The sequence below is a fragment of the Diceros bicornis genome, chromosome 4 (genome assembly GCF_020826845.1).
Source record: "Diceros bicornis minor isolate mBicDic1 chromosome 4, mDicBic1.mat.cur, whole genome shotgun sequence".
NCBI classification, from domain to species: domain Eukaryota; kingdom Metazoa; phylum Chordata; class Mammalia; order Perissodactyla; family Rhinocerotidae; genus Diceros; species Diceros bicornis.
In genome coordinates, this window is record NC_080743.1 from 78,690,866 (window position 1) to 78,717,876 (window position 27,011).

Below are 27,011 nucleotides of genomic sequence, written 5' to 3' on the forward strand. Positions count from 1 at the left end.
CCCTTTTTCCAGCTGTGCCCACGAGGGTAGGATTCTATGGTTGGCTCAGCTTGTGACAAGGGGGCTCACCTTTGGCTAACTAGTAGTGACTAGAGGGACTGAGATTTCAAACAAGATAGCAGGTTCATTCAAACCATGTTGTTAAGAGTTGGTAGTGGCGGCGGGGAAGAGGTGGAGGAGTATGCAGGGGAGGAGAAATGGGGCATGTCCCAGAAGAAATAGAAGATGCTGTTCCAGGCAGAAATAAGAAGAGCTTTTTCCACTAGTAGTCTTTTGGGGAAAAATGTCTGCTTCACTATAAATCAGTTCCCTTCAATTCAGCAAACCAGGTAACATTATTTTGTAGGATTTGGTTTTGAGAGAAAAACCAAGGTCGAAAACCTTTACGGTTTAGTGCTTCCCGTGTTACCGGCTCCGTTGTAGTGCCTTTTGTGTATGTTGTCTCCTTTAATCTCCACAGTCATTTGAGGTATATATTTCCGTTTTAGAGAATGAAGAAGAGGTTCAGAGAGTTGAGATGACTTATCATCGATCACATGACTAGTGAGAGGCAGAGTCAGAAGTCAGATAACCAGGGTTTCTGGAATGTAATCCAGGGCACTTTCCACTGTATGATACTTGCTTTTTGGTTAACTTCATTCAGAAGATACACAGGGTGAATTATAAAAACAGTACTACGTATTAAGAGCTTTGATAAAAATGAATCATGAATAATATCAAATATTATTGGTGAAAGGAACATTAGAGATCATACAGTATAGTGGTTTTTAAACTTCTTTCACTCTCAGCCATGGAATCCTTTCTTCAAATGAAATGTTATATCACAGTCAAGTATATAAAATGGATAAAAGCATAAGATCATCCCACTTTGGAGAGGAGAGAGCCCAGTACTCTCTGGGCTGGGCCACCTCTTTTTTAACGTCTTGAGGTCTTTGGAGACCACACTGAATACTTTTTGTTTAGGGAAACCGAGAGCCAGACAGGGTAAATGACTTGTTCACTTTAACATAATTGTATATTACAAAGATTTCAATCACATTCTTGTTTTCACTTGTAAAGTGGGTGACAATTTCTTCTTAATGAAAAAACCATGAAGCTTTTAAAAATCAATTAGAGTGAATCAGAGTTACCTTAAATAATTTTATTCTCTAGTTTGGTGATACTTATACAGCATATTATATCCATGTCACAGCTATTATTAAACATCTATTGCATTTAGTCCTATTGGTTGAGTTGGACAACTGTATACTGTTTGGATTAGGCTAGTCTTTTGTCTTCAGAGCTTTTTATGCTACATTTCTTGTATATTGACTCCTCCTATAAATTATATTAAGTTCTCTATACATATTTATATAGGAGAGTTTCAGATTTTGGGTAAATGAAACTCAATGGGGTAATATTTATTTATTTATTTATTTATTAAGAACTTACAGCATTTTTTTTTCTACAATTTTATTTATTTATTTATTTTTTCCCCCAAAGCCCCAGTAGATAGTTGTATGTCATAGCTGCACATCCTTCTAGTTGCTGTATGTGGGACGTGGCCTCAGCATGGCCGGAGAAGCGGTACGTCGGTGCGCACCCGGGATCTGAACCCGGGCCGCCAGCAGCGGAGTGCGCGCACTTAACCGCTAAGCCACGGGGCTGGCCCTGGGGTAGTATTTAGACTTTGCTGAAATTATTAACTTTGATGTTTGTTACAGTTTTGAGTCTCTCTTCAGTTAGGATAAATGAACAAACAGTGAATTGGGTAAAAGGAAGATAATCTTCAGATTGGATAAAAGAAAGTTTATATATTTTTTACATGTCCAGACTGTTGTTTTCTTCTTTTAGGAGAGTCCAGTCCTACCCGTCGAGAAGCTGTGAAGAGAAGAACAGCAGAGTATCTCATGCGAGCAGAGAGTCTCTCTAGCCTTTATAAAGGAAAACCTCAACTTGATGACCTATCTCAGGTATGTCTTTATGTTTCCTTTTGTACTTTCTTTAGCCATTTTTGCTGTCTTGAATCTCGGCTTTATTTCTAATTAGAATGTGAGAATTTTGGTCTTTGAAATTTTATCAATAATTTCCTTAGAAATTATTGGTGGAAAGAAAAGTATTAAAGCAAACCACCAAATGTGGAATAAAATGGGACTTGCTTTCTCCTTCTTTCTCCACCCGTTGTTCCTTACTCCTCCTCTAGTATCCCCATGTGTAGAATGACAGTAATTTATACTGAATGTTATTTGAATTTTTTAAAGTTATGATTCTTGTTCGATTCTTATACATCTTATTGATTCATGCTAAAACTAATCATTTAAGCGTAAGTCCTACAGGTATCTGCTATAGATCACCTAGAATTATGAACAGGGATGTTTAAATTATTTGGGACTACCCCTAGTCTTGTCTAGAAAGCAGATGAATGCTTAAAACTTTAGAAACATTGTGACTTATTATTATTGTTTTTATGTCATTTCTGTCTGGATTTGGCAAATTTCTAGAGGAAACTTTTTTGTTATTTGTTTCTTTATATTAAACTAAGTTTTTTCTGATGCAATTTAAGAATCATATCTTTTAGAGTTGGGAGAAAGTGTTTATTTTCTTAATTGATCTAAGTGGCAAGCAGGCTTGGATGCACACACACACACAATACAAATCAGGTGCCTACCTAGTGAAAAGACCAGCCTGTAAGCCAAGCTTTTATAACTTTATGACTAACTTAATAAGTTTTAGTCCTATTTTTCATCTCTCCTCATATAGTGCTTTGTATACTCTTTTCCACATTTTTTTATGCTTTATATGCTTTTTGAAAATTATAAAATGTCTCGGTTTTCTAGTTTATAAACACCCAATATTTAATCTTGATTCATTGGACCACTGAAACTTTTTGTTGTTTATTTTCTGAGTCCTTTTCATTTTTTGTGTGACCTTTTAAAACATGCAGTTATCAAAACTATACTTAGTGAGGATTTTTGATGAAGTGTTTGATCATTCCTTTTAGAACAAAAAGATTATATTCCAACTTGGAAGTAATATGCATTTGTTACTTGTTCTAACAATGAATATGCTTTAAATAAGATCTGCTGACTCATTTGCAAGTTGTTAATTATTGTGAATCTTTTATTCTGTATTCTGTTTGCTAATTTTTCCTAAGTTTCTTGCCTTTAACTCTTTTTTTTTTTTTTTTTTTTGTGAGGAAGGCCAGCCCTGAGCTAACATCCAATGCCAATCCTCCTCTTTTTTGCTGAGGAAGACTGGCCCTGGGCTAACATCCGTGCCCATCTTCATCTACTTTATATGGGACGCCACCACAGCATGGCTTAACAAGCGGTGTGTCGGTGCGAGCCTGGGATCCGAATTGGCGAACCCTGGGCCGCCGCAGCAGAGTGCGCGCACTTAACCGCTTGCGCCACCGGGCCAGTTCCTCCTTTAACTCTTCACTATTGAATTTTATCTTTTTTAAATGGAATATTTATCTAAAGATTACTTTGAATTCAGTTCTTATTTTTGATAGAGTTGGCAGCCCTTCCTATGTGCAATCCTGACATATATATTCTCAATTCTATTTTTGAGGACATTGATAACAGTATTAAATAGAATGGACCCCTATGAATGAACTTGTTTTACTAAATCCGTCTTGTATATAAATATTCCAGAAATTTTACAGAGTCAAAATTACCAGTATTCTATTCTTTCTATTAATGTAAACTTTGCACATTCTACCTGTACTTACTCATTCAAACTCCCTACTTATGCATCTCCTGTTACTTTTCCTCATAATCACTTCTATGGAGGAATAATTTATTAGGCAAATAAATATATAAAGCCTGCTGTATAGTTTTTGACTTAGAGAAAGGAACCATGAAGTATATCAGTCAGAATTTCCCTTCAATCATAGCTTCTAATGAAAATAAAACAAAAGATATCTAATATAGGAAAGCTGATTGTATTAGGTTGTATATTAATTCACTAAGCATCTGTTAAGTCTATGTTTGTATATACCATCCAGCTATGAACACTTTGGAGTTATACAAAAGATGATGACACAGTCTCTGATCTTGCAAAACTCTATAGCATAATTGAGGACCCAAAATATGTACATAATTGAGGAAACAAAAGTTAGAGAGAACGGTAAGAGCCAAATAGAATGATGAGAACTTATATCAGAAAGGGTAAAAAGGGGTGCCTAGTGTATCAAATTTGATAAGCTAGGATGCTTTTCAGTTCTTAGGCAAGGAGGCTAGAGGAGAGTTTTTCTTCCTAGAGCAAAATGTTTTTCTTTTATGTAAGCAATTGCTTTTTATTTTCGCTTTTGTATTTTATTCTATTAAACCTGGCCCTTATTTAGGTCAGGGACATGCTTTACTGTTTTCTTATCTATAATTTAACTTAAAGGTCTAGAGATTGGTTGGTGATTAGCTTGGCGAATTCATTATTTCTCTTCTTTAACAATCTTTGGGCCTCAATTTCGACTAACATGATGAGAGGATTGGTGTAAATAATTTCTAAGGCCCTTTTAGCTCTTAAATTCTGTGCAAAGCAGATATTATTTCCCTCTTGAATCCATGTGCAAATGTTTCTTTCTAGCCTGGTTGATTAAGAAAATAAAGGAATCCTTTCTGATTAAAAGAATTTTTATTGATTACTGTTTTCCCCTTTGGTGCTGTCTAGGCCATGGCGCCCTCTATCCAAGTTTTCTGTGATGGCTTAAGCTTCTGCTTTATTGAATTTATTTATGAGACTCTTATGTGGTAAATATAAAAGTTCTGAATTTCCCAGTCGTTGATGGTAACATCCTTTTCAAAGAAGGCCAGAAAGGAACAAAAGCGCTCTCCTACTCCTTTTCATTACTTCATTACTAAAAGGCTCCAAGAAAATTTAAGGAGCATCTTATAGAAAAAAAGGACGTGAGCTTTGTTTTAAGTACAGGTGAAGTCTTAACTGAAGGAGATAGATTTTTTTTCTTTTCCTTTTTTTTAAAATTGTAGATGACTGAATAATTTAAGAATTAATGTTAAAAGGGGATTTTTCTGGAAAAGACTTGCAGTAGCTTTTGTGCAATTTTTAGCTCTGGGAATTTTAAACTCAAGATGAATGAAATTTAGAAAACGATAGTAAATGGTCTAAATTTAGGACATAAAAGATTGAGTAGTTTCTTAAATGTGAAAACATTTTTTTTTTGGTCATGCAGTTACAAGGTGTGAATGAAAGTTAATACATAAATGTATGCATTGCCTGAATCTTTTATAGATTTTAAGTACAATTGCTATAATAATATTGAAAATATATTTCTATTGTGTATTTTGTTTGCTGGCATTATTGGTATTTCTCAATTCTTCTTTAGAAAATATTTTAAAGTGAGTATTGTGTCATCCTCAGTGAGACGTGGGCTGAGCAGAGATGGCAGTCAGGGGCATTTTAAATCAGTAATAGGACTGCGATTAAGAGTCATGCTTGAAATGTGATCTAAGAGAGGCTTAGGAGACTGGGATTGAGGGTTACAGGTTGCCAAACCACTTTGACTTTTTGGCAAACCAAAAGTCTGCAGATGAAGCCAAGTTCAGAAACTCTAGTGTAGTTAACTATCAGGGTTCATAGTGCGGGTTCTAGATATGTTCTTTGTAGTGCTTTCCTTTTGCCTTTGATTACTTATTACTTCTTTTCCCCTAAATAATGGTGACTTTTGTTGTTAGTGTTGTCAAGTCAATTCTGACTCCTAGTGACCCTGTGTACCCAGGGCAGAACCCTGCCTGGTCTTTTTGAGCCATGCTCACACCTTCTGGCGCTATATCAGCCGCTGCTGTGCTGCTAATGCTCCGCTGCTATTCATAGGGGTTTTCATGGCCAATTTTTTTGGAAGTGGGTGGCCAGGACCTTCTTCCTAGTCTGTCTAGGCTGGAAGTTCTCCTGAAGCCTGTCCACCATGGATGACCCTGCTGATATGTGAAATACTGGTGGCATAGCTTTCAGCATCACAGCAATACGCAGCTGCCACGGTATGATAACCGACAGATGCATAATGTGGTTCCCTGACTGGGAAATAACCCAGGCCTTGGCAGTGAGAGTGCTGAATCTTAACCACTAGACCACCAATGGTGACTAACTCTCCGGTTGTTTGAGGAGGAATAGCTAACCCTACTCCAGATATGGTTGGTGGGCCAGTAGCATCAACATCACCTGAGAGCTTGTTGGAAATGCAGAATCTTAGGCCCCTCCACAGACTGACTGAATCAGAATCTCCATTTTAACAAGGTCCTCAGGTGATGTGCATACGTGTTAAATTTTGAGAAGTACCGTACTAGCAGATTGGTAAGAATAGAGATTGATCTCACTGAGAACAGGGAATAATATCAAGGGAAAAGACTGTGGGCAGGATAAACAGCCACTTCAAAAAAAAACAAACAAACAAAACAAAACCCAAAACCAAAAACAAAGCTTCACTTAGCTGTTTAGAGACTGTAGAACAGAAATAGAAAATAGGTTTTACTAGTGTGTTAACTCGTCCTCTGGTAGTGGCTGTCAAGAGCACTGTATTGAGAGGAGCTGTGAGACAGAGTGTGGGATTAACGGTGGTGTCTACCGTGGGCTCGCCCAGTTGAGTGGTATGTACTTGCCATCTTTGGTTTTGAAGATTCTTGGATCTTCATATATTCTTGCCTCTTCCCCCTCCTTGCACCCTGTATTTAGTTTTGGTGTAGATGAATACAACTACTCCTTGCTTCTGTAGGCATCTTCGGCTGTGGTAGCTCCTACATACCAGGGAAAATTTTAGTTTTTTCGTTAAGGAAATTCAACCATGTTGCCTAGAAATACATTGCATCTCTCTCCCCCGCCCCCACCTTATAGCCTTGGGCTGAGGTTTCCCCAAACAATGCTATATTATTTTATAAATAAGATTTAATCCCCTCTTATCTGTTACTTAGTTTTGTCACCTTAGACAAATTGCTTACCCTTGCTGCTTCTCAGTTTTCTCATCTGAGAAAAAGAGAATACTGGACTTGATCTCTGTCTCTCTCTGTTCTTAAAATTCTGTGGATTTATGTTTCCTTTTGCCTTCTGAAAAAAGAAATAGATCTATAGGGATTCTACCCAATTTAAATGCTGCATATAAGAAATATAGAATTTTTTTATTGATGATTTTATTTCATGATCTTTCTTTGTTCATTTCTCTGATCTTACACTTTTATAGATGGTTAAAGTAGAAACAGAACTTTAATGATCACTTTGCCTTTGGTCTTTCCCCATTACCATTTCACCATTTCCGTCTTTGCGCAAGTAACCTTACTAAATCACTATTTTCATTGGGTTGTTTCTCGAATGAAAACTTGTTGTCTAGACTCTGGAGAATATAGTCCAGACTTTTCTTCCTGGCATTCAAGGCCTGCGAAAACTGACTCCATGAATGTGATTTTATTTTCCTCTGTTCTCCAATTTGAATGTTTTTTCCCCACCTGGCCAGTTTCCTTCCCATGCTATATATAATATCTTTTTCCTAAACTGATTTCGACATAGCATTTAAAATCACCTTTAGTCTCACTTCTTCCTGAGACAAGAGTTTATCATACACTAACTAGTGACTTAGCTCTATTGTCTTGTATTTTTAAAACAATGTTTTGTTATTATTTAACTTTTTATGTATTTGGCTTATCTGCTCAAATAAATTGTAAACTTCTTGAAGTTAGGGATTGTGCATTTTTCGTGTGTCTGTGAGGAAGATTAGCCCTGAGCTAACATCTGTTGCCAGTCCTCCTCTTTTTTTGCTGAGAAAGATTGGCCCTGGGCTAACATCCGTGCCCATCTTCCTCTACTTTATATGTGAGACGCCTGCCACAGCATGGCCTGATAAGCGGTGTGCAGGTCTGTGCCTGGGATCTGAACCTGCACACCCCAGGCCACCAAAGCGGAGCATGCAAACTTAACCACTGTGCCACCGGGCTGGCCCCGAGATCGTGCCTTTTGATGATTTATATCCTTTTTGATTACCATGCGCATAGTAGGCACACGATAATTATTTAGTGAAAGGTGCAGTAGAGATTTTGTAGTTTGAATCTTTGCTGTTGAAATTGCTAAAGTGAACTGAAAACTTTCTTTGGAAACTGAAAGATCCAATGACATCGGTGAATAAGGTATAAGTAGGAGGTAGGGATGTTGGAGGCATTCGGCCATATTTTCAAAGACTAATGTAATGGATATATTATCATTTAAAGTATTGTTTTTCCCCTATAACTTTTCTTCAACATTCCTTTTAGCAAAATCACAAGCAAGTCTTACTCTTTCTTGATAGTAGAGTAGGGGGAGATGAATTTTCAATTATCAGACTGTGTTGCATAGTAGAAAGACGGCAAGCATAGACAAAGGAGCTGGTGTCTAGTCTTGGATCTTCTACTGTCTCTGTTTCTGACCACAAACACTCGACCGTTGTGAACTTCCCTTTATTACCTGTAAAATGGGGATTATAATAATAACTTCCTGTAAGTACCACACTCAGGGTAGGACGAGGGATGAAGATGAAATAATGTAATATAAATTAAGATAGAAGAGACTATTTCTGTTATATGTCTGTTTACTTGTATGACATGAAGATATCTTGCTAAATGTTTTTATAGCTTAAAAATTCCCCTTAGATTTTAAGCTTTTAGGGAGGCAGAGATGTATCTGTTTTTTATAGCATCTATCTCAGCCTCTCATGAAGTGAGATATTAAACAAGTATTTTTTTGACACATATCCTAGAAGTATTAATTACATCAATTTAAAAAGATTATTATCCAGTCCAGTTGCCACTATCACTGGTGTTCTCAAGTGTCTTTAAAAAATAAAAAGTTGTCATCGTCTTTTTCTTAAAATCAAACATCACCTGTTCAGGCATATTAAAGTTAGTATTTGCTTGCTAAACCTAAAAACAACAAAAAAAAATTTGAAAGCAATTAGAATTGCTGCTTTTAGAAAATTTCACAAGTGATAGTTTTCCAGTTGTAAGTGATACCTAATTTATCTATGCAAACTCCCTCCATTCTTCTTCCTTCCTCTCTTTTCTGCTGCTCTTTCCTTCTAACTAACGTGATAGGCACTGTGAATATAGAGATGAATAAGGCATATTACCTGTTCTCAGGGAGCTTCCTGTCTAGTGACGATGGTCTGCACAAGGACCTGAAGTATCAAAAATGGTACCTCAGTATCTCTGTTAATCATGACATTTGATTAGCGGGGATATTTCTCTTCCACTCATGAGGGGGCACAATGTTTCTTATGTATTCTAATAGATTTTTGACAACAAAAATGTCTGCTTTGAGGATATTATAAGGCTTTGTGTCTCTTGTCATCCTTTGCAGCATCACTATTTTAATATAAGGATTAATATAGCATTGCTTTCTGGTTATAGATGCCAAATGGAAGTATCTTTGGAGTTTATCTAGTCTAATGTCTTACTTTACTGATAGAGAAAAACTAAAACCAATGGATGGGAAGTTAGGATCACAGATCTTCAAATATTTGAAAAAATTTTTTCTTTCTCCTGTAAATCATCTCTTTTCGGGGCTTAAACAACCTCAGTTCTGATAATTATTGGTTATATGATGGAGTTTCTTAATTTTTCATCATTATTGGTAATTCTTCGTGTTGACCTTGAATCAGCCAATCTTTCTTAAAATACATAGTGTATTTATAAAGTAACATTAAAGAACTATAGTTTCATGATGAGAGAGAATGACTTTTGTTCCCTCTCTCCCCAAGTTTAAATGTTGTTTTTTAGTCCCACTACCCCCTTTCTGAATTACTCTTGAGACCAAGTCTGGGGTAAAAATAATGCAGTGATTGATTGTTGGCTCAGTTATCCATTTGTTACAAAGTTTCATTATAGCTGCACAGTTCTAAATTGAGTTATTGCTCTAGAAACTATATCAGCTCATTAATTTTTCTTTTTAAAATTTTGTTTTCAGTTATCCTGATTTATTTACTTGCAACTTTTTTCTTGCTTTTTCTTTTTGATTTTCTTTCTTTTTTTTTTTTTATTTTACATTACAGACAAACAGAAACTTCCTCCTTTCATCTTTCCATTCTCTCATTTATGATAAATTTAGTTTCCTTTGGCCTGGCATTTGCTTCAGCAGGCAGTCTTCCTTCAAGTACCTCCCTGATTGATGTATAATCTTTGATATCTTCCATTAGCCCCCAGGATCACTAAGTTCAAGGCCCCCTTGGAACCTAAGGAGCCCTGCCGAGGAGCTGAAGGCCTTCAGAGTCCTTGGGGTGATTGACAAGGTAATTCTTCAGTGTCTCTTCAAGAGTTCAGTTATAAATTGACTGCATGCTGACATTATGTCTTTGAAGCTTTGGATCTTAAGGATATGAAACAAAAGGAGAAATGACTCAAATGCATCTGCACTTTAAAATAACAAAAGCAGAAGAGAAAAAGCTTTTATCTTAGCAATTCCTGTAAGCTCATGCAAAATATATTTGAGCTGAAGGAGAAGGTGCATATTTGTTGGCATTCAGTCGAGTAAGGGGTTTGGTTTTATAAACTTATTATAGCAGGGTAAAGATACATTTTGTGTTAGTTATAAAAACTTGTGAGTCAGTAGTTGTTCAACATTAAGTGGTATAGTCAACCTAGTGATGAGAAAGAAGAATGCCATTCTCCTGATAACTCATTTATTGAGCACCTACTATGTGTCAGACCATATATTAGGCATTTTATATAAAACAACGTACTTAATCCTTCTTGTAACCCTGCTCTTTGCATCTTGGTGGGAAAGTGATATTTATAACAGGTTAATAAATAACTTGCCCAAAAGTCACATAGCTAGTTTAGGGTAATGCTGGAATTCAGACCTAGATCTTTGTGACTCCAAAAGCTGTGCTTTTTCCAATACACTAAACTCCCCCTCCAAACACACATAGTTTTATATTGGAATAAAAATATTGTGATAACAGAGATATCTGCCATTGAATTTCTACAAATTTGATGACATCTCCGATATGCCAAACATTAACAAGACTGGGTCTGTCAGAGAGTTTATAAGTGTAATTTTAAAACCATAACCCAATAAAGCATGTTTTAAATATATTTGATCAACCACCACTTTACCTTTCAAAGTAAAATAAAATGCTTTATTTAATATTAGGTATAAATTAATAAATCTTTTTTACATTAACCATCTTTTATGATGTTCATTTGTAACTTAATGTTCATTGGGTACTTCTTGTGTTCTAAAGTGTGCATGTGATTCCATGCTAAAATTGAACAATATGCAGTATATCTCAGGCAATTCAGACTATAGCTAATAGTTTTTCCTAATTTTTCCAGTTTGGAGAACATTCCATTTGAGAGTACAAAGAAGCAAAATAGTAATTAGATAGTTCTAGGTTCTTGGATTTCTGTGCATGCAAATGTGCTTTTTTTGATGTACAGTGTCTGCTTCCTCTCTTATATCTGTTTATTTTGACAAAGTGTGACATTTTGTTGCTATGCTCTAATCGTGAGTAAGTCACCTTGAAGTCCTGGTAATAGCTGTGAGTCTCACAGGTTTATCCAAGTAAAGACTTTTGACGGTGGAGGAATTCTTAAGTTCTATGCCAAGGCATAATTCGTTATTGTTTTTATTCTGTTAACCTGGGAAGTGTATTTGGTGTTTAGAAGATGACGTATAACTTTTCTAAGCAGACATAAGGAAGAAGTAAATAAAACAGATTTGTTCATTTATTTCTGGACCGTAAACTCCATGAGAACAAGATTGTGTCTTTCTTGCTCACCTCTATATTCTCAGCACCTAAAATCATGCCTGGCACGTAATGGGCGCTCAATAAACATTTGTTGAATGAATGAATGAATTGAAACATAAATAGCTTTAAATACATCATATATAGAGTGACACCTACTGGTCTAATGTGAGACTGCTACCTAGCATCATTGTTCAGGGCATTCAGGTGTCTTTACCCAGAGGGTCAGTAATTCCATAGCTGTATCTTGGTCTAGTAGTTAAAGGGAAATAAATGACTTTCTGGTCTTTAGTTGGGATTAGAAAATCCTTCATTAACATATATATGCAACAAGGAATTTAAGCATTAGGGCTCTTGGAATATAAATAAGCTGGTGCGCATTCAGAAGCAAGAATAAGGCTAGTGGGGCCCTCAAAATCATATCATGCAAAGAACAGCTGAAGAATGAGCAAAGGTTAATCCGATAAAAACGTGTGTGGTCTTCATATTTTTGAGGGCTATCCAGAATAGAGTGACTATATAATATTTTGTTCAAATCTTGAGAGTGAAAGAGGATATTAATTATGCCAGAACCACAGGTGCAAACTAGGAATCTTAGGTGAATGAGAATATCTGCTTTTCCTGGAAGAAAAGTAGTGAGAGATAAGAGTTGCTTGTTAATATCCCCGTAGGATGCAGCTAGAACTAAATGAGTACAAGTTTTCAAAATTTTGGCTAATGATTAGAGGTACCTTTCAAGAATTAGGATTGATGAAAGGCAGACTGGATTCCTCCATATCTTATTTGTTTCTTGTCACTAGAGATGTTCAAGTAGAGGCTGAAGAGTCATTGATGGGGATGTTGCCTTCATCCAAAATTGTCATACAATAGTTGATGTTAAAATTGTAAGAGATACAGGAGAAACTTATGAGCAAACTGGCCCTGACAGCCAGTTAGCTCTTACAATTGTGGGCCATATCACTAACTTTCTAGTTTACTTTTAGTTTTCTAAGGGCCAAACTCTTAGGATTACATCCTTCTTGCATACCATGCACTGTTCTAACCTCTCCACGTAAACTATTTAATGCTCTCAAACTGCTTGCAGATAAAGAACTCCAACTCAAAGAGGTTAAGTATCTTGTCTAGAGACACATGGCCACTAAGTGGTAGAGCTAGGGTTTGAACCCAAGTCTGTCTTCTTTCCAAAACCAGAGATCTCTGTCATTATTCAGAACTGTATTTTATGTGAAGATTATAACATTTATGTCCCTTATCAATTTGTTGTATTTCAGTATCATTTATTCAGCTTTCCCTTTTTTAAATCACTGTGCCCTTGTTAATGTAAGTTAATATATGAACAGTAACATTTTTTAAGCTACAGCCATCAAAACTCCCACAGTGATTAATAGAGTTTTGCTGTAACGAATTGAATGCTTGAGTTAGGTCTTATTTGATTGTTACTAACCACCATGCATTGCTTGTTTTATAAATACTTTGATGCTTTCAAACTGTACTAGTTTAAAGGTAAAAATATTGAAATATTATTATATTTCTTGATTAAAAAATTAGAAATTGAGATATACACCATTACCATCTTTAAAGTATGAACCTCAGAAATTCTATGTGATTCAGTTGAGAAATGCTATTCTAAATTATTCTCTTTAATGGTTTCATACTATTTTATCATATACTCTAATTTGTTTAATTAGTTCCCTATTGTTTGGCTCATTAGGTTGTTTTCCTATTTTTCTCTGCCTGTGATGAATATTCTTAGAGATAAATTATCTTCTATTATGATTTCTTTAGTATACTTTTTCAGAGTTGGAGATCATAAATCAGAGAGTGTGTGTGTGTGTTTTAACCTCTCCAGAAATATTATGCTAATACAGGCACATTTTGGAGACATTGTGGGTTTGGTTCCAGACCACTGCAATGAAGCGATTATCATGATAAAGTGAGTCACACGAATTTTTTGGTTTCCCAGTCAGTGCATATAAAAGTTATGTTTACACTATACTGTAGTCTATTAAGTGTGCAGTAGCATTATGTCTAAAAAAATGTGTAGACCTTAATTAAAAAAATACTTTATTGCTAAAAAATGCTAACCATCATCTGAATCTTCAGCAAGTCATAATCTTTTTGCTGGTGGAGAGTCTTGCCTTGATGTTGATGGCTGCTGACTGATCAGTGTGGTGGTTGCTGAAGGTGGGGGTGGCTTTGGCAATTTCTTAAGACAGCAGTGAAGTGTGCTGCATCAGTTGACTCTTCCTTTTGCAAATGCTTTCCCTGTAGCATGCGATGCTGTTTGATAGCACTTTACCCACAGTAAAATTTCTTTCAAAATTGGAGTCAATTCTCTTAAACCCTGCCGCTGCTGTATCAACTTAATTTGTGTCATATTCTAAATCCTTTGTTATCATCTTCACCAGAAGTAGATTCCATTTCAAGAAACCACTTTCTTTGCTCATCCATAAGAAGCAACTTATAAAGTTTTATCATGAGATTGCAGCAATTCAGTTACATCTTCAGGCTCCACTTCTAATTCTAGTTCTCTTGCTATTTCCACCACATCTGCAGTTACTTCCTCCACTGAAGTCTTGAACCCCTCAAAGTCATCTATGAGGATTGGAATCAACTTCTTCCAAACTGCTGTTAATGTTAACATTTTGACCTCTTTCCATGAATCATGAACCTTCTTAATGGCATCTAGAATGGTGAATCCTTTCCAGAAGGTTTTCAATTTACTTTACCCAGATCCATCAGAGGAATCACTATCTATGGCAGCCAGCCTTATGAAATGTATTTCTTGAAGAATAAGACTTGAAGGTTGAAATTACTCCTTGATTCATGGGCTGCAGAATGGATGTTGGGTTAGCAGGCATGAAAACAATGTTCATCTTGTCGTCCGTCTTCATTGGAGCTCTTGGGTGACCAGGTGCATTGTCAATGAGCAGTAATATTTTGAAAGGAATCTTTTTTTCTGAGCAGTAGATCTCAACAGCGGGCTTAAAATATTCATGTTACAACCATGTTATAAACAGATGTGCTGTCATCAAGGCTTTGTTGTTCCGTTTTTAGAGCACAGGCAGAATAGATTTAGCATAATTCTTAAGGGCTCTAGGATTTTTGGAATGGTAAATGAGCATTGGCTTCAACTTAAAGTCACCAGCTGCAGGAGCCGCTAACAAGAAGAGAGTCAGTCTTTTCTTTGAAGCTTTTAAGCCAGGCATTGACTTCTCCTCTCTAGCTATGAAAGTCCTAGCTGGCATCTTCTTCCAATAGAAGGCTGTTTCATCTACATTGAAAATCTGTTGTTTAGTGTAGCCACCCTCGTTATCTTAGCTTGATTTACTGGATAACATGCTGCAGCTTCTACATCAGCACTTGCTGCTTCACCTTGCACTTTTATGTTATGGAGATGGCTTCTTTCCTTAAACCTCATGAACCAACCTCTGCTAGCTTCAGACTTTTCCTCTGCAACTTCCTCGCCTCTCTGAGGCTTCAAAGAATTAAAGAGAGTTAGGGCCTTTCTCTGGATTAGGCTTTGGCTTAAGGGAATGTTGTGACTGGTTTATCTTCTATCCAGACCACTAAAACTTTCTCCATATCAGCAATAAGACTGTTTCGTTTTCTTATCATTTGTGTGTTCACTGGAGTAGCACTTTTAATTTCCTTCAAGAACTTTTCCTTTGCATTCACACTTGGCTGTTTGGTGCAAGAGGCCTAGTTTTCAGTCTGTCTCAGCTTTCAACATGCCTTCCTCACTAAGCTTAATCATTTTTAGCTTTTGATTTAAAGTGAGAGATGTGTGACTCTTCTTTTCACTTGAACACTTAGAGGCCATTGTAGGGTTATTAATTGGCCTAATTTCAATATTGTGTCTGAGGGAATAGGGAGAACCGAGGAGAGGGAGTGAGGCGGGGGAATGGCTGGTTGGTGGAGGAGTCAACACATTCAACATTTATCGATTAAGTTCTCCGTCTTATATGGGCATGGTTTGTGGTGCCCCAAAACAATTATAGTAGTAACATCAAAGATCACTGATCACAGATCACCATAACAAAGATAATAATAATGAAAAAGTTTGAAATATTGTGAGAATTACCAAAATGTGACCCAGAGACACAAAGTGAGCAAATGCTGTTGGAAAAATGTCGCTGATAGACTTGCTTAATGCAGGGTTGTCACAAATCTTCAATTTGTAAAAAATGCAGTATCTGTGAAGCTCAAGGAAGCAAAGCACAATAAAAAGAGGTATGCTTGTATATACTCCTGCTAGTGGTATATAAGAAGACTTACTTCCTAACATCCTTACCAACAAATGGCGTTTGCTAGATGAAAATTTGGATTTCATTATCACTTTAATATGCAATTTTAATTGCTAATGAGGATGAATTTTTAAAAATGTTTATTGGCTCTTTGTGTTTCTTCTTCAATGATATGACAGTTTCATGTCCTTTTTCCATATTTTTTAATTAGGAGATTATGTTTTCTTAGTGATTTTTAAGTCTTTCTATATAAGGATTTGTAAACCTTTGTCTTGAATATGCAGGAGTTATTTTTCTCATGTTTCTTCAACACAAAAATTTCTCATTGTGTACGTTGTTTATTGTAGAAATAAAATAAGCTAAAATTAAAAAGATAGAATTCACCCTTAACTCTGCCACCTGCTGAGAATCGTTTTTACATTTTGATATATACTTCTCCTGTCTTGTTTCTGTATGTATACACACACCTAGGCCCCATGAGACTATTTTGTTAAATGAGGTCGTAAAGACATTAACATCTAAGTTTTACTGACTTGGTAGCTCTTACCTGCATCGTAGTGAAACCTCCTTCTCTCTCTTCCCCACCCCAGAAGTATTTCTGAGATTCTTTATGGCCTCATATGAGTTTAAGAATGAATCTGCATCTACTGGAAACTCCTGTTCTCCTGCCAGTCTTCCAGTTTTCCAGGAGTTCTCTGAAGGTCCCATGTCTGAATCTTTCTTTTTTGTTCCAGTTGCGCCTGTAATTCTACAGGATAGCACTTATTAAAGTGTTTGTGATTGCCCCTCTCCTGTGCTGAACTTTAAGCTCCTGTAGGGTCGAGACTATCTCTGGTGTGTTCATTGTGCTTTCATCCATGTCTAGTACAGTACTTGCACGTAACAGGCATTCAGTAAATATACGTTGAATTGATTTGTTGACTTTTAATATATGACGGGAGTGAGAGACAACCCCCACACATAATTTGCTTTTTAATTTTATGTATGTTAAATTGTTTTTCTGTTATGCTCTCATTGTTTTCTTTATGATTTGCCTTTAGTGTTGTTTCTTAGTTTCTGTTTAATAAACAGAAAGAGAACTTTTTTTTTTTTATTTTTTGGTGAGGAAGATTAGCCCTGAGCTAACATCTGTTGTTAATCCTCCTCTTTTTGCTGAGGGAGATTGGCCCTGGGCTAACATCTGTGCCCATCTTCCTCTACTTTATATGGGCCGCCACCCCAGCATGGCTTGACAAGTGGTGCATCGGTCCGTGCCCCTGGGATTGGAACCTGTCAACCCCTGGCTGCCACAGTGAAGCACACAAATTTAACTGCTATGCCACTGGACCGGCCCCAGCAGAAAGAGAAGTTTTTGTATCCTTTGCATTTTCGCAGCGCAACGATTGAAGTTTGTTTCACTTTTTAGTGTTAGTAATTCTGAATAATCCCAGTTTAGCATTGTTAGAGTATATTGGAGTAAATGAAATAAATCCCTCTGAACTTTTTCTTCTAGCAGCCTAAATCTGCAAAAGTTGTAAAGAAAACAGTTTTTCACAATTGCTACTAAGCAATTTTTAATGTAATTGTTAATTTTTATAATAGACTTGAATGTGTCCAGTTACTTTGCAAGTACAATGGCATTTGGCACATGACTGCACCTCATTTTCATAGTGGCCAGACTATTTTGGGCATTGTGAACATTTTACCAATCCCAGGCTGCTTATGGTATGCATTATAGTGTGAAATACCTCTTTTTGGATTCACACCTTAAGTAGAATTGTGCTGTGTGCCTTGCTTAATCCATTAAGATTCATGCATCTTTGTTTGAGGATGACACAAAGAAAGTTGGTGTCAGAATGTGCTTTCTGCTTGTAGTATACTCTGTTGATTGATTAGTACACAGCCATTAGGAGACACTTGAGATCTTGTGCTGAAGACAGTTATATACTGAGTGGAAGGACAGCAAGTTGGATAGACAAAAGTCATACTTTTAAGAATCCCATGGAACACCGGTTATTGTGAATGTGGGGAAAGCAATAGGGCAGTTGCATGAAGCAGTTTGAAATGCTGTGGTATGGATGGAGGAGGGCATCCTCTCGATCAAAGCTTTAAGAATGACTGAGAAGTTAAGGAATAGTTATTAATAGGGCCAGATAGTGCAGATAACATTAATAACCACAAATTAATTTATGCATATTGTTGAAGGGAATGTAGTTTACCCATAGTTTTATATACAGAATCAAAATAGGCTTTGATTACAGTTAATAATATCATCTTTAAGGAACTACATCTAATATACTTGTTTTCTAAAATAAGGGACAGCCACATATTTGATACACACAGACATGAATTTTAGTTATGTTTCATAATGTTCAGTGCTTTGATATCTTTTTCTGTCTCCCTGTTGTTTAAGTATACATCTTAATTATAATTAAGAGTATATATAATAAATTCTATACTTGCAAAACCCTTTGTATGTGATATTAATGCTGATATGTTGGATTCATAGTGTTTTTGTTCCAAAGAACTTAAATTCTTTTGGTATTTAAAGTACGATTCTCTAACGTGTTTTTTTTGGGGTAGAGCTGTGTGGGCGGTTTTATAATAGGACAACTTAAGTAATTTCACAGTAAAGGGACTAGTTTCATTTCCACCCTATAGCTTGGGGTGTGTCACCTCAGGGTTAGCAAGGACTTGAGAGACATGTGACCGAGTGCGTTGCAGGTCTTGTGGCCCAGCTGTATTGTACCATTGGATGGCTGTCCAGCTTGAGGGGCTTGCCTTCATTCCTTTAACAAACTTCTGAATGCTGCCAGGTGACAGGCACTGTGTTAGATGCTGGGAATGTTACTCTGTGTAAGACACGGTTCTTCTCTTTGGGCCGGCAGGAGAGATATAGCTTGGTATGTAAATTCTAAAGCAGCGTGGAAGGGGCTTTAAAGAAGCGTGAATCAAGACAGAGCTACTTAATGTTTCAACGTGAGTCATTGCGTTTTACACAGTTGAAACTCTTAGAAAGTCCTTTTTTCTCTTGAGCCAAATAACTGCTACTTTAGGTCTTAATACTTCCCTTCTCCAATAACCATTTTTTAGTTATTTCAAGATAGTTACGTTGTCTTTCTGATTGGTATTGTTTTTATGTTTATTCCTTCTAGTTTTATTTTGCTTAAATTTGGTCTAAATTCCAATCTGTTGAAATATCTTTGGGTCTTCCTTGTAAAAATTTTTGGTTTTTCTTAGAGTTTATAAATTGCCTCATTTTTTTTTTCCCATTTGCTTAATTTTTTCTATGTGCCTGTCATTATTTATTCCTAAATCCTCCGACAGAACTTGAAAACATCTCTCAAGACACCTCAGATAATCTGTCAGATCCATGGTTTTCTCAGAGCCATCTCTCATGGATTCCTTCACTGTTCTGCTCAAGTCTGGATTGGTTTGCTCTCTTGGCCTGCTCCGTAGCTCTCCTCTTCACACTTCCACTTCCTGTTATTCTGGGAGTTCCCTTCGTCAGTCTTCTAGATTGCATTCCAAGTCCTGATCCTTTGTATGTGACCTATTTTTTTCTTCCTCCCTCTCTCGCTGGAGGCATAGAGGATCTTCTCTTTGTCCCCACTGTTCTAAAATTTCACAATGGTTTGTTTTGGTGTGGAACTTTTTTTCCTTTGTTGAGCTGGGAATTTGGTTACCTTTAATTTGGTTAACAATCCAAATGTTTTGTAAGGAGACCGAATAAGTGTCAGTATCTGTATGTCTTATCTTTTAGACCAATTGGTTTCCTTAGAAAAGAACCTTACAATTGGCTATCTGGTGATCTAGTGTAAAACCAACAGCATTCTGGGAGCCCAGTGGTGGAAGAGGTACTGATGTCCTCACCAAGTCGGTGTGCAGGTTTTCACATAGCGCCTGTTTCAGTACCACTCCTCAATCCCACCTTCAGCTGTCTGTACTATCTGTCTGATTCCCCATCTTCAGACAATGAACCTCTAGTCTTCTGCTGGGGAGGAGGAGGGAGGCTGCCTAGCTGGCTCTGCAGTGGCAAAGAGTATGCAGACTTTTTCCCAATCCTTCTGTTTTCTGGAGATACCTGGTACCTATCATTTCTGGAATTCTACAGTAAGAATTGGCTTGCTTTTTGTTGGTTTATCTTCCGTTAGATGTTTGGCATCTGTTTTCTGTCTTCTAAAATTTTTTCGTCTTTTCTCATCTCCTCTCTTGATTTCTTTGTATTATTACTGTATCTTTTAAAATTTCTTTACTGTTACTTAATGGGGCTTCAACAGGGGATAGTGATTTATATTTAAGAGAATGTTAAATTTAACACATTATGTAGCCCTCTCAGCTTCATGGAGTCCATAATTTTGATCAACACATCTTTGTTGACCTTTTTCAAGTTGTTAACAAATTTTTTTCAACAAAATAAGACAGAGTCCTGTAGGTGACATATAGCTAGAATAATTATTTCAGGTTGACCCAGTACCCCCTGAGTACTTCTAGTTACATCTAACTCATCTTTCCTTTACCTGTATTTCAAATTAAAATTTAGGCATTCCAAATTGTTTGTAAGTTTAAAGGTATACACTATTTTCTTTATCCACCTTTTAAGATGTACTATTGTTTGCCTCTAGTCTGAGTTTCCTCCAGTTCATCGTCAACAGTGCTACCAGAATAATTCATAAAACTGATGCTTTAGAAAAGTGATCTTCCTAAAGCTAGTAACTCTCTTGCTTAAAATCCTTTAATACCTTCACATAGTTTTTAGGATAACGTTCAAACTTCTTAGCTAAGCCTACAAAGACCTTTGTGATCTAGCCCCTGCTTTCTCTATTGATTATCAACTTGTTCCTTCCCCCTTCTTCCCCAGACCACCACCACATGCTCCCTTGGTTATAGCCCTGTTGAACTTGTAAGGTATACAAGGCATCATGATTCACACATGACGTACTCCTTTACCTGGAGAGACATTTTCTTTTCTTCTTCACTTAATTTGGTCTCATTCCTAATTATTGTCTTCTCCTGGAAGCCTCACTTACTTACCTCTGCTGTGTCACTTAAATATCTTTTGCTGTGTCCGTTTAGTGCCTTAAACTTATCTGTCAGAGCATTCATCCATATTGTATGGTAGTTTTTGATATTATTTCTATGGCTCTGCCAGCAAGCCCTTCATATGCCTCAAATGACCAAGCGTTTTTCTTCTTCTTTTCTAAAAATTAACATTTTTATTTATTTTGGCAAAGTCTTTACAGATATCTATTAGAAAAGATCATCTAAATCCTGTGCTCAAGATTTATGTGTCTTTGGAGAATAAGTCTCTGTAACATGTCAAACACAGCTTAGTGACTGTATCTTATTTAATTTTGTATTCTTAGCATTTAGCATAGTGGTTGGCAAACAGCAGATACTCAAATATATGTGTTGAAAAAAATGAATGAATGAATGATACCTGCCTACTCCCATTATCCCAAAAGAGATAGAGAGACCATTTATTCTAATTGGGTTGCCTTCTCACCATTTCTCTGCATGTCTTTTCCATTTCTGTCTTCTCATTTATTCATTCATTCATTCAGCAAATACTTATTGAGCTCTTGCTATATCAAGTGTGGTATTAGCCACTGGAGATATAATGGTGACTAAAACACACCTAATCTCTATGTCTCAGAGTTTATACTCCACTGGGAAGTAGAAATACATAAACTGGCGGTTACAATACAGTGTGAAAAGTGCTTTGGGTGAAGGAAGTACACTAAGGAATTGTGAGAACATATAGGAGGGGCACCTTGTTTGGGGCTCTCCAGAGGCTTCTTAGAGTAAGGAAAGCAAAGACATGAGGAGTGAGTAGGATATAGTTCACGGAAGAGTGTTCCAGGCTGAAGGAATAGTATAAATGTGCGTGTGGGAGACTCACAGAGTATTCTTTCTCTCTGGCTTCCTCAACTTTGTCAATTCTTCTTCCTTTTTTCCTACTTGCCCATCTATATTTAGTCCATTCTTCAAGACTTAGCTGAAAGTTTACCTCCTCCATAACTGTAATATTCATCTTTCCTTTCTTTGAATTAAGGTTAGCATTCAATTGTGTATTATTTTCACTTGTGTGAATTTAGTGGCTTTAAATATGTTGTTAACCCGTCCTAGAGGGCAGGAACTATATCTTATTCCTCTTTATTTTCTCTGATAATGCCTAACTAAATACAATGCTGTCTATGCAGTCAGGATTCAATAAATGCTTGCTGAATAGTTATAAAGGGAACAAAAAGAGACAATGTATGTGTTTTAAGATTTCAAATACTCTGTGTAGGATCAGAGCAAAGGGTTAGTTTGAACTGAAAACTATCAAAACAGTCCTCCTCCTCCCGTTTCACTTCTTTCCCAGAGCACAGCTGTAGATTGTTGGCAGGCTACTTTGTTGCAGTCGATGAAAGTGTCAGTTTGAGAATGAGTGTTGTGTCTTTGTGTTTCATATGTGCTTTAAAATATTTTGGAATTTTTCAGAACATGAACTCGTTGTATTCTTATACTAAATAAATTTTGTGGGTGATATTAAAACACAAATTTTAATCAGTACCGGAAGTTCATCTGTTCCAAAAGCACAAAACATTCTAAAATAGTAGCATTTAAAGTTCCCTTGCTCTTAAGGCATTTTCTTCTGAGTTGGAACCAGAGTACCTTTGACATTGGCAACTTAGTTGGATATGTGTTGATTGACTTGAAGGTGTAGCTTCTGTGTCCATTATCATTACAAGATGGCATTTATTAACTGAGTACACACTGCACTGATTCTGAACACTATATAAAAACTATATGGACATATTTGCTGCTTTTTATGCACTTATTTCAGTTTTCAGGGCCTATAAATTGATTCAAGCATATTTATAGAGCACATAGTAGCAGATAAACCAGGCTATGAATGGACATAGTTTATATCACACTAGAGTATTAGGTTTTTCTAGCAAATGCAAATAAGAAGGATCTAAAGCTAAATACAACATAACAACATAATAAATACAAAATAATTCAATTTTTATTGAATTATTTTCATCTAAACTTAAGTATCAAGTCATTATCCCAAGTGAACTTCAGAATTCAAACCAGAGAAATAGAATAAATGGTTTCATTGTGGAATTGAATGGCTTGAGCTGAACTTGGGCCTATAAACCCAGAACTTCAGAGTTTTAACCTCTCTTTAGCATAATCTCTTTGTGGCCTTGGGCAAGCTGCTTCACAAAAACAGAAACCAGACAATCAAAATGAGAATGACAAAGGTGTAGAGATCTAGCTTTTAAATCATTTGGATCTGAGAAGAGCCTCATAAGTGGATGTTTTTCCTAGCTCTTCAGCATTTCTGTTTTAAACCCAATTTCTCTGTCTTTTATATTCTGCCTTCTGCTATATTTATATCCAGTTTTCTTACAAAGACACATCATGTCCTTTGGAAGCAAGTTTTGTGACGTAATAGATGTATAGGCCTAGGATTTGAAAAATTATATAGAGTAAAAGTTTTTTCATATATATGTAAAAGACATTTGTGTGATAGCTTCATTGTTCACTAAATTATTAACTTCACATCCTAGTATGAGACATCATTGAGGAATGGCTCACATTCATTAACATTTGGCTAATAGGAATATAAGAGATTTTAAATTCATGTTTGTGGTTGAAATAATTACTCCTTGGATTTTTTTTTTTTGGAGAATAGCATAGTATTTTGCATTGCTCTAGGGCAAGATTACATTTAGCTATTTGCCTAAAGATGAATAATTCAGGGGGTTGGCCAAGTTGTTACCGCACAAAAATGGGGTTGTCCTACCTGATACGCAGAAAGAAGCCAATTACTTATGGCATCAGTTTTTGGGAAAAGAGATTAGCTTTATTCTGTGAGATCCATCTGCAGGGAGATAGGGGGCGTGTGCCCTCAGATCTGTCTCCCCCATTCAGGATTTGGGGCAAGAATTTAAGAGGTTAGGGAGAACATGCTGGCATGCGGAAATGCTGGCAGAAAAGGCCTTGATTGGTGGGCTTCAAGCGTTTATGTTAAGGTTGTAAACATTTATGATGAGGGTCTAAACTTTTATGGTAAAATGGGGAAGGAATTTTAACACCGGATCTTCCTGAATGAAGGAGCCCTTGCTTCTGATAAGAGTCTGACTTAAGTTCTGGTCACGGCTTGGTCCTTTGGTTCCATAGGGAGGAGAATCTTTGGTTCCACAGTCATTTCAGATCAAGATGTCTTCTGTGCATGCTCTGGCTATGTGACTTGGCAAATTTTCTGAAAGGCAGTTCTTAATCACTCTGTTGATAAGGTGGGGTCAGCTGAACTGGTCCTAGAGGGCCCGCGGTTACAAAGTGACTTTTCAATGGGAAATGGAGAAACGTTTTTTAAATCTTTTTTATCTTTTCTGATCCTGATTTTAGTCTGTCAAAGAAAACAAACTTTGTCAACCATATTTCAGTGTCCCTTGGAGGAATGAAAAAATGTAGGAATGACTGGCCTTTGAATTTTGAGTAAATTACTTGTATTTGCAAATCTGTTTTAGCACCACCAAAATATGCTTATTTTCTTTTTCTATAATTATGATTCATAATATATTCATAATATATTTTGGAAGATAAAGTTATTCTGGTAGGATTTACTCTATTTTTAGCTATCACAGTGACAAAATATGATCCTTAAAAAAATCATTATGATTAGTATTGAAGTTACTAAGTATACGAAGGCATAAATTGAGTTTACATGGGGCATACACACACAGTACTGTATTGTATTAGGTTATAGAAACCATAGAGAGTTGTGTTCAACAAATTATGGTTGTATTCAGTTTAGATAGAGGGCAGGACAAATGGGCTTCATTATGACAATTCTTTTGTACATGAATGTTATTAATGTCCTAGTCTTAAACTAGTTTATAACTAATTCCTTGTGGAAACTTTGAAGAATTTTTAAATATCTGGATTAAGATTAGAATTAATGCAAACTAAATGCATTTGTTGCCGTTTTAAAATCAAGAATAAAAAGATGCTTTTTGTATTATCTTGAAAAAAATATTTTCTATATTGATTTTCTTTTAGTTGCATTTAAAATACTTAAGAAAAAAAGCAGAAAGCAAAGATGAAGGACAAGAAAATTTCATATTAGCTAATTTCTTTTAAGGTGAATATATGCCAGTTATTCAGTATTATAATTGAATATAACCAGGTTCTTGAGATTCTGTGTTTTTAGTATTTTAAAAGACACCACAATATTTTGTTGCTATATGAGGTATTGTGATAAATGTGATCATTACCATAAATAAATGACATTTTTGAATAGCCAGAAATCAGGGTTTTTAGTTGCTATTTTGTGGATTTTATAAAACCTTGTCTCAAAGTACATTTTCTTTGGGTAACGTTTGTATTGTGGGCATGCGAGTACCCAGAAAACAAGCCTTTCAAAACAAAGTGCCTTCTTTTATGACTACCTAAAAAATATATTCCTTTATTATTATTCATAGACAGACTGATTAAAACACCTTAAATTTTATATTTCATTTTACTCATTGTACAATACTTACTTTGAATATAGGTGATTTTAAATGTGAATAGGCCCCCCCCCATTTTTTTAAAGAAAAATCTTCCCATTTACTTAAGTAAATTTTATTAGCCTTAGTTTTTCTGTTGTCTTTTTGTTTAGCTGCTAAAGTCCTCTGTGACCTTGGGTACATATTCTAAGGGGTGACTGATGGTTCATGATGTTCTGTATTTTCTGGTAGCTTGCCTATTGCCTGCCTCTGGGTTCGTCATCGCCCTTATGCTGACTTAGGCAGTATTTCTTCAGTCTCTTATCTTGGGGTTTTGATGCATATGTTCTGAAGGTGGCCACAGTGACTTTGGGTAGCAGCAGATGGTAAACCTTCAGGCTGCCACCGGCTATACTGGTGTTAAGTTGGAAAGTTAACGTTTGATGAAGAATCAGTAGTGCATATGAAAGAGCTTTCACTGCTGAAATATCTTGTAATTAAAAAATTAGCATACTAAAACCTTTGCAAATGTCTGGGCATTTAAAGAAATCTAAAATTAGTTGTTTTCTTATAGAAAAACTAGTTATTTACCAGCTTAGTTTTATGTTGCTTGCTCTTCCTAATGTGGTTCTTTTCCCCCTGTCCCTGCCCCAATTTGCCTGTAGTTAAGACAGATAAGATAATTAGATAAACTGGAATAGGAGATGTTTTTAGGAGTTAAGGGTGTTTGGATAAACATTTATTTTTTTTTAAATTTTATTTATGTTTTTCCCCCAAAGCCCCAGTAGATAATTGTATGTCATAGCTGCACATCCTTCTAGTTGCTGTATGTGGGACACGGCCTCAGCATGGCCGGAGAAGCGGTGCGTCGGTGCGCGCCCAGGATCCGAACCCGGGCCACCAGCAGCGGAGTGCGTGCACTTAACCGCTAAGCCACGGGCCCGGCCCTGGATAAACATTTAAAGTATACTTTGAATTACGATGTTTTGGATTTTGACAACTGAATGAAATGTGGATCTTGAGTACTGCCTCCATAGAATCCTGGTAGATTTGGTCTGTTGTTTCCTACCTTTGAAGATATTTCTTGGTTATATGGAAGCCTGAAGAACTCAATCTACCTCAAAGAGATATCTCAGGGGCCGGCCTGGTGGCGTAAGCGGTTAAGTGCGTGCACCCGCTGCGGCAGCCCGGGGTTTGCCGGTTTGAATCCCAGGCGCGCAGCGACGCACCGCTTGTCAAGCCATGCTGTGACGGTGTCCCGTATAAAGTGGAGGAAGATGGGCATGGATGTTAGCCCAGGGCCAGTCTTCTTCAGCAAAAAAGAGGAGGATTGGCAGATGTTAGCTCAGGGCCGATCTTCCTCACCAAAAAAAAAAAAAAGAAGAGAGAGAGATATCTCACCTTGTTCTGAGTTGATTGATGATTTTTGACTTTGCCATCAATCCACAAAGCAATACCTTTTCTGGATTGTTTATTCACTTACTTCATTGTACTGTTGGAAGTTCTAGCACAAATAAAACACTGATAAGACTCCAAAGGATTTTTTTTTCTGTTCCTGTTAAATCCTAAGGGTACCTTATATGCTTTTCTCTACTAAAAATA

The 27,011-nt window shown here is 36.5% G+C and overlaps 1 protein-coding gene across 1 annotated transcript in view; it reads left to right on the forward strand.

Moving 5' to 3' along the window:
- Positions 1–27,011, forward strand: part of RPS6KC1 (ribosomal protein S6 kinase C1) — a 176,355-nt gene that overhangs the window by 98,524 nt on the left and 50,820 nt on the right. The window contains exons 7-8 of the mRNA XM_058539841.1: positions 1,834–1,952; positions 10,145–10,237. Of these exons, the coding sequence (XP_058395824.1) occupies positions 1,834–1,952; positions 10,145–10,237 (212 nt within the window). The remainder of the gene's footprint in view (positions 1–1,833; positions 1,953–10,144; positions 10,238–27,011) is intronic.